General features: G+C 49.1%; 1 protein-coding gene across 1 annotated transcript; it reads right to left on the bottom strand.

The window, feature by feature from the left end:
- Positions 1 to 3,410: 3,410 nt before the first annotated feature.
- Positions 3,411 to 8,194, bottom strand: KCTD12 (potassium channel tetramerization domain containing 12). The gene has a single exon (XM_065658419.1). It carries the CDS (start codon positions 7,982 to 7,984, stop codon positions 6,983 to 6,985), a length of 1,002 nt encoding a protein of 333 aa, XP_065514491.1. The 5' UTR covers positions 7,985 to 8,194; the 3' UTR covers positions 3,411 to 6,982.
- Positions 8,195 to 8,882: the final 688 nt, after the last annotated feature.

The following is an 8,882-nucleotide window of genomic DNA, read 5'->3' as shown; positions in this document are numbered from 1 at the left end:
TGACCTGTTTTCAGCCACCGGGTGTAAACCAATGGTTTGTGGTGTGCAGGTGACAGCTCTGGTGCAGTTCCTCATAGAGCACCGGGAGGAACTCTTGGAGGAGGAGTAGGAGGCCAGGCTTGCCAGGGCAGCAGCCAATGAGTCACCAGCACCATGGGCCACAGGCACAAGCAGAAGCCTCAGAGGTTCCACAAACAGTGTGACAACAAAAGCCTCCCCCCTCAGAAGGTGGCACTGCTGCCGCAGGGACAAGCAAGGGACAGGGATGGATGCTGCTGCTTGGGTTTTGGAAAGGACATCCCAGCTCCCCAGGGGCTCCCTGCCAAGCCCCTTGCCTGGCAAAGGGACACTGCACATCTCTGTCACCTTGCCGTGCCCTGAGGGTATCGCACGTGTTGAGAATCTTAGAATCATAGAATACCAGGTTGGAAGGGATCTCCACTATCATCTGGTCCTACCTTTTTTGGCTGAAGCACGTTCTAGACAAGACAGACCAGCACACTGTTCAGCCAAATCTGAAAAGTGGCCAATGTTGGTGTATCCACCACTTTGGGTCCAAAGTAACACCACAGTCGCTGCCAGTAAGGATTCTCTCTCCTGTGCCAGGAACAACCCTTTTCCTGGGACTTCTCAGAGAACAGGAGAGAACCTGATGCGTGTTCCTACCTTCATGTTTTCACCAGTGCTGTCTGACTCTCTCCTTGTAGGTGCTGATGTAGTTTTGCTGCTCGGATTCCCTGGACGAGCTCTCACACCTGGCCTTCCAGGGCTGCGATGCAGCCCCAGCACCACCTGGGCAGAGGCGAGGACAGAGGCCCCGAGCCCTCCTGCTCTGGCCAGCAAATTCCACTCAACACCACCTGATCGGAGCAGTCCTGCATCGCCCTCAGACCCATCCCATCCCTCGCAGGAGGCCTTGCTGGCTCACCCATCAGCTCCATCAGCAAATGCCCACCAGCTGGCACATCTCCCTGGGTGGGAGCTGGCATGGGAACTTGAGATTATATGGACCATGTTGCACATGGCTGTGCATACCAGCTGGGAGGGACATATGGAACGATGTTTATGCTGGACATCATGTTCCATACTAGAAAACCCTCCAGGTTAAGTCAAAAACACATCAGGATATAGCAGAACTAAAAATGTACCTGTCTATCCAGGATATCTACATTCATGGTATCCAAAGCCTGTGAGAACTGCAGGGCTATGCAGCCCTGAGCTGCATCAAAATCTCAAGTCCTCCAGCAAGTTCAGAGTAGCAATCCACAGGGTGAAGCACCATTCCCATTGTGTGGGAATATAGCGCAAGAATGGCAAGGAGGTTGGTGAACTGTAAATACGCTCAAGTGACTTGCAGCTGTGGTGTAGAAAAAGCATATACATCACATTAATTGTTTTACTGACCTTGTATGCTTGACAAGTAGAATCTCTCTGTTAGGTCACATAGGCCTGTGAGAAACTCTAAGGCACCTTATCATTGTGCCTGAGATTCCTGCTTTGTTCTGAGAAAAGACTGCAAGGCTGCGCCTGCTTGAAGCCTTGAAATAAAAGCGAATGCAGCAGGCCCAGTGATCTCCTATCAGGGTTGAATTCTGCCCGCCTGCATCCCCGCTTGTGTCACCTCTGCCTGGGAGCTCAGGTGCTACTTCGGAGATCCCCCAATAGAGAGGTAACTAAAATAAAACTTGCTCTTTGCAAATGCATTCATGGCCTCTGTCTCTTGCGACGTGCCTGCATTGGTTCGTGCCTGCATTGGTTCATACACCCATGCACAGAGCTGAATCTTACAGAAAATACAAAAAAGAGTTGATCCTAATTTGCCTTCAGATACACTGGAACTGTGTATCCAGGTGATACCCATGGATAGTCAAACTGGCGTTTACCCTGGTAGTTCACACCACTTGATAAGTCTATGACCTGGGCTTCCAACAATCCTGTATCAATATGTCTTTTAGAAACAAGTTTTTGGATAGATTTTATACTTTCTTTGGATATGTATAATAGAATAATCTGCAAATGTCTTAGCTCCCCTTCCTCCCCTTAAGCATATATAGATACAATGACAGGAAGTTCTGGTTTAGTGGTTTTGCAATTTAGAAAGTAGTCATTTCACCTTCTTTGAGCACCTCTAGTAATTTCAGCCAAGAAGGGCTCTCGTAATAAGGCTCAAAGCTGTTCCAGCTACGATTGGAAACACTACGAAAATTTGGAGGCTGGAAATATTTTTAAGCCATTCGAATCTGCCCATTCATTTGGCCAGGGTCACAAAAGCAAGCATGACAGCTTGCCTCCTCAGTCTATAGCGATTTAGTGCACTCAGACTACTGTGTCCTCCTTTGACAAAAGGTTTTATATAGACAGTGCCAGGCATTAATTACAGTAATTTGTTGTTATCCTTGTTTCCTAAGGAAATAAGGCTCATACCCTTTCATTGCCCATTTGGGTGGACATCTGTCCTCCTTAACAGCTTCTGAGTTGATGGGTAATTTCAAACTCAATTGAAAGAACTAAAAAACCTTGCAGATGTTACTTACTTACAAATTCCATTAATACGGCTGGCTGGGTGAAGGAAAGGGAAAAGAAAAAACCCAAGTTCACTGAGGGAGAAAGGTAGAATTCAGCCTTAAACTTCAGCACAGCAGAAGCTGGCTCTGCCAAAGAACATGCTGTCTTTTGCCTAGCAGAAGTGAAATAAAAGGGCTGGGGGTGAGCAGAGTAATTGAACTGGTAGTATAAAGGAAATGAGACCTAAGCCTGCAGAAAGACAGGCTCTAAGTTTTGTTGCTCATGGAAAAACCTCCTTCCTTATATTATTGCATGATAACAAAGCTCTCAAACAGTACCAGTCCATCAAACGAAATGGTTGATTTAACTTCCTTCAGGTGGTTCCTTTGCATTATAACCATGCTACCCAAGAAAGATACAGGTGCTTCACACACACGTGGATTTTACCAGTGATTTATTACTAATTTTCTACAAATCTGACCACAGGTTTATTATAAACCGTTAGGTTCATAATAGTTCACTAGAAATCATTGGGTAGCTATAAGACCACCCTACCATTCCTTAACAGAATTTCTAAATGCATTTCTCTCAGATCATCTATTTCCTCAGGTATTAAAGTTTCTTTCATTAAATGAACACTCTATCCAATGTTATTATTCTCTAATTTCATTTTAAAATCAACATTTTATTTAAACAATTACTCTATGCTATTCAAATTAAGCTGTTTAGTCACTATTGTTTCCTGAAGACTGATTTATATTGACCAGTACTACAAAAATTCTCTGTGAGACCTAAAAGGAAAGTATGTAGTCTGAGCATTATACATTTCAGTTTATCCTGCCCCGGGTGTTACTGGGGATCCCTATACACATAAATTTTTTGCTCGATGTTTCTGCTTTCCATATTAGTTTGGAGTCCTTGCTAAAGTTATGAGTGTGATACTGTGGAACAGAAAGCAAAGATAAAGACGTCTTTACCAAGAGTAAAAAAGGACAGCATAAACCACACAACTGAGTTACTATTTAAAGAACAAGAATTTAATTTGGTATGCAACGTTTTCCTAGGAGGATCTTTATTTTCAATGCTATACATGTGAAAGTAAGAATGAATAAGTGGCTCATTATCTACATGTATAAAAATATAAACATCCTATCAAACATTTGCAAAGACCTGTGCCTTAACTTATAATGAAAAGAAAGACTGCCTTTGTTTTTTTAATAGCACTTGTAAATGCTACTGCATTCATCCATAAGTACATGAACCATGAACAACAACAGCTACAAAATGTATACAGGACTCCAGCATTGTGCCTTTACATTTTTGTCCTTCTGCACGTCAACAGGTTAGAGGAGTCATTGTGTTTATCTGTTCCTTGAGCTCTCAACAGAGGAGACCAGCAAAACTCAGGGACTTCACCTTGGGCGTTTTACCTTTCAAAAATTTTACTGAAATTACTGAGTAATGTTTAAGAAGAACATTGTCTTGTGTGGCAAACCAACAAATTACTATGACATTTACGGCACTATCATTGTAAGCCTGGATTAAATGAGTTATTAGTAAATGAAAGGCCCCATTTCCTAATGCTAATAGCGCTTAGAGTTTTTAGCACAAACACAAAGATTAAAAAATCATCAGTTTCTGTTTTTATTACACCCATTATTCACTTAAAATTATGAGAATTTCTGGGTCGTCTGCCAGCAAACAGATAGGCAGTCACTGATCAAAATACAGGCAATCTTTGTTTTAGAGATGCATTCAACCACCTGGAAGTTTAGTTATGATTCACATTCAATCAAATATGTAATTGATTTCAGTTCTACAAGCTGATGTTCGTATTCAGTTTTCCATAGAAACAGGTAGAGGAAACCAGTTAAACATTACCATACTATCTACATAGTGTAATATGTAAATGCGCAGCTAGATTTATTATGAAATTATTTAGCACTAAAATGATTAGAAAACTAAATGATTCATGTAAAATGTTCATATACTGTATGTATATATACATTAAATCACAAGTTCAATTTAAAACTGCCTCTACTCGTAGCTCCTACGATGGATTTAGTAGGCTACCAGATTCCTAAAAAAAGAAAGCCATCTAGAGCAAATCTGAACACTTTACTGAAAACTGATTTTATACAAAATCTTAAAAAACATACTCCAGAATTACTTAACAGAAACTAGAAAAAGACAGTCATTATTCTTGAGAATGACATCGTAAAGACTTAGTAGCTGTGATCAATGTCCCTTCACTTGTGGTATAAATAAGTTAAGCACAAAGAAATAATCTCAGAGTAAGGCATAGGACAAATGGGTTTTGTTCTGTCTTCAGGTGTACTATCCTCTCACTCTATCTTATTGCTCATCTAATTTGGCAGGTATACATCTTTCTCCTTTTAAAAATACTCCATTATACAACTATCTACAACTGGACAATACCCAGCACTTTTGTATGTGTATCTTCAATTTAACCACATCAATAAACAATCTTGCTAATATAAAAAAACTCACGGCAATGCAAATTATTTTCAGTTCTATGCAATTGTGCATGCACTTAATGAAAGACCAAGTGGTAAACACAGAGACCAAGCACTAAGCTCAATATGTATGTAGCTATAGCTGTTTTCAAAAGAATTAAGGTTTTAAAAATAAAACCCTACTGTGAAGCTCTTTGGTTAGAATACAAGTGCCAGCAGTATTTCTAAATTTGGAGTTAGAACAATTTATTATTCAAGAGTTTTTAAAATGTATCTTCAAGCCCATGATATGTACTGCTAAATTCTTCAACACTTTGGACACATTTCCGATATTTTTTAGTGAATGTCTGAATAGACAATACAGGTTTTTAAGTCAAGTTCAGGTTTTAAAGGAAAGGGGTTTTGTACCCCAATCTTCATGAATTTATTAGAAAGAGCTGCTCAATCTTCCTGCTGTAAAACCTGCTGCTCATATTGTCTGTTCCAAAGCAAGCTACTGCTGCCTCCTCTGGGAAAGAAAGATTGTTAGATAACACAAGCCAAATACAGCTTATAAGGGGTAATTTCCCCTGAAAAAAAGTTGGCATCATTCTTGTTTTTGTAAGGATGGGGCTTAATCCTTTCTAAGAAGCACTAAGTTTGTCTAGGAGGAGATACTTAAGTCTCAGCAGTGTCATTGCCCTGGTAGGACTGCCATGCAAACTAAGAAACTGGTTCTTAAAAAAGGGGTTTCGGAATCAGTTCTGTTGGCTTCAAAGCTTTATAGCACTAACATGACAAAACTTAAAGTAATAAGCAGGGTGCTCTTGATTACACTTATAACGTACATCTGCATTAATTCAACATACATGATGTCACCTTCCCAGGAAGCAGGCCCTACAGTCACTCTGGCAAGTCTGGCTTCATCTCACCCCCATCATTTTGAGGGTGTTTAAGGAAATATGCACTGAAATTTCTATGCATATTGTCGACAATAACGTCATGAGTATTATAAGGACTTCACACCACCCATGAAAGTTACAATTCACAAGCATTTTAATTTTTCAAAGCTTTGTCGCTTTACCTCTCGAGGGAGTGCACACACGTCTCTGAGGACATTTGATAGTTCAGGTGGTTGATTATCCAGCAAATCTGTCCTTTCACATCAACCCTGCGTGCCTGCTGTGCAGGTCCTGGTCCAGTTTAAGAGCTTGGAGAGGGGAGCTCAGACAGATAGGTGGCAGAGAGGGGAGGTGCATGCAACCCGTCATGAAGGGCCACACGCACGCCTCCTGGAAAATTACTCATCTTTACAGATGAAGTACGAGCCAGAGTGCCAGCCCCTCACAGTCAGTCATCACTTGTGTGTGTGACATTCCTTCACAGACAGACATCACTTTGACGGGGTGGGAGGATAAAACAGACCATTATGGATCCACCCAACAAGGTGAAATCTCAGTTAAGGGTATGGGGATGAGAAAAGACAGCCACTTGTCACGCTATTTTCAACAGAAGTCGCTAAAAAGCGACTGAAAAGTTCCTCAGCCCCTAAACGGGTGGTTTTTAAAACACCTCACCCTGACAGAGCCATCCCTTGGCTCCTGTGCATGGAGAGGGGCAGGGGCTGGGCACACGCGCAACACCTTTCTGGGGCTGGTATTTGTCTACTCGAGCTACCTCTTTCCTTCCTCGCTACTGACACAGCTACTGGGAGGCATGGGAGGGGGGATGAGGGTACGAGGCGGGATGCGATGGCTGAGTAGGGGCATGGTGGCCAAGCAGGGATATGGCAGCCGAGGCATGACACGGTGACCTCCCGTCCCTGAGGCCATCAGGAGATGTGTGCATGAGGAGTGGGGGCTGCACTGGGGGCTGACCTGCCTTGTGCAGGGAGGCAGGCACCGAGGTGAGGAGAGCGCAAGGGGACACAGAAACCCTCCACGTCCTCCCTCCTCCAGGCCGGGAGGGGACCGTGGATGCAAGGGTGTGCAGGGGCCACCACCTTATCCCTATGCAGCTGCTCAGTCCCGGCAGAAGACATACTCGGTGTAGCTGGTCCAGATCTTGTCATCAGCAGGACCGCCCTGCTCGGGGCCGAAGGCGCAGGTGCCGGTGGAGGAGCAGGCGGCCATGCGGAAGCCAGCCTCGGAGAGCCGGTCGAAGGCTTGCTCGAGGAAGTTGAACTTGAGGTAGTAGCGGGCGGTGTAGCGCTCTGGAGGGCGGTCGGGGTCGCGGCTCTCGTTCAGTGTCTCCCCGAAGACCTCCTTGGCCAGCGCCGTCTTGCCGCAGACAGTGATGCGGGCCACCCGCCGGAACTTGGCGTCGGCCTGTGCCTCCCGCCCGATGGTGTAGGAGCCCCGGTAGCCGATGGTGATGTAGCCCGAGCGTCGCCCACCTGCCCCGTCCAGCGACTGCGAGGGCGTGAGCAGCGGCCCGCCCGAGGGGCTGCGGCTGGCCGTGGGCGACGGGGCGGACGCCGCGGCTCCCCCGCCGCCTCCTTCCAGCGGCTCGGCCTCCAGGTAGCCGAGGAGGGGCGGTGGCGGCTCGTCGGCGCAGACCGAGCCGTCGCGGTGCAGGGCGACGGGGCGAGCGGCGGCGGCGACCCGAGCCTGGGCCAGGCGGCGAGCCAGGTCGGGCAGCTGGAAGTACTCGGCCTCCCGCTGGAGGCGGCTGCGCTCGGGGAAGTGCTCGGGCAGCACCAGCTGGAGGTCCCGCAGATAGTCCAGGATGTAGCGGAAGAGGAAGCCGTCGCGGTCGAGGAAGAAGCGGCCCTTGCTGTCCCGGGGCAGCTCGCTGGGCTGCTGCTGCGAGAACATGCGCCAGAGCAGAGAGTCGCGCACCGACACCACGGTGCAGCGCCGCGTCACATACACCTGCCCGCCCACATTCAGCTCCACGATCTCCGGGAAGGACGACCAGCCGCCCGCCGCCGCCGCCGCCCCGCTCCCCGCCGCCCCGCTGCTTGCCGCCGGCGAGACGCCGCCGCCGTTGGGCAGCCCGCGGGCGCTGTCCGCCAGGGCCATACCGGAGGGAGCCCGCCGCCGGCGGGGAGCCGCCGCCCTTCCTCCTCCTCCTCCGGTCGCCTGGGCTCCGGCGGGGCCGCCGCCGCCCGCGGGGGAGCGCGCAGCCCTCCGCCGCTGCCCGCCGGAGCCTCCCGCCCCGTCTGTCCCCGGAGCCTGCGCGGCCGCTGCCGCTCCGCTGCCCGCAGCCGCTCCGCTGCCGGCCAGGCGCCTCCGTCGGGCTGCGAGCGGAGAGCCCCGGCGGCGGGGCCGTGTTTATGTAGCGCGGCCGCACCTCGCGGGAGGCGTGGGAGGCTGGCGGGAGGCAGAGCCGAGCGCACGGGGAGGGGAAGGGGACGGCCCTGCACTGACGCAGGGTCCCCTGTCGTCGTTTCCCCCCCCCACCCCGCAACACCCCGATGCGCCTCTCGCCGAGTACGGGCGCCGCGATGTGCGGCCGGCGGGGGTCAAACCTTGGGGTGGCCGCCCCCACCCCGGCACCCCTCCGGGCTTCCGTTCGCTCCCCGGCTTCTCCGAGAGGTTTCGTCTTTTCGAAGGCAAGAACCCCTCCTCCGTTCACCCCGAGGTGCGGGAGAGGGGCAGCGGCGAGACGCTCCTGCCCTGCCGAAGGAGTCGTGCTGTGCCCCCGCTAATTTTGCTAAGGCTTGTTCAAACCCTCGCCAAGTGGGACCCGGACGAGGTAACTGTGTCCTCTCCCTCCTGTCGCCTTCACAGGGGGGTGCTGCCCGCACTGGCCTCACCCGGGTCTCCTGCCTGTTTCTGGGCGTGCAAGACACTCCCCCTGCGCAGGTTTTTAATGTCTTGAAGGAGCCCGCGAAAACCTCCCGCCGATCCGCATCCCTATGGGGACACTCGGCGGGAGCCGCAGCCGCGCCCCGTCGAGAGGCACCGAGAGCGCCGT

This window comes from Caloenas nicobarica, chromosome 1 (genome assembly GCF_036013445.1).
Source record: "Caloenas nicobarica isolate bCalNic1 chromosome 1, bCalNic1.hap1, whole genome shotgun sequence".
NCBI lineage: Eukaryota > Metazoa > Chordata > Aves > Columbiformes > Columbidae > Caloenas > Caloenas nicobarica.
The sequence above is the reverse complement of the archived record's forward strand: the minus strand, read 5'-3'. Positions and strand labels throughout refer to the sequence as shown.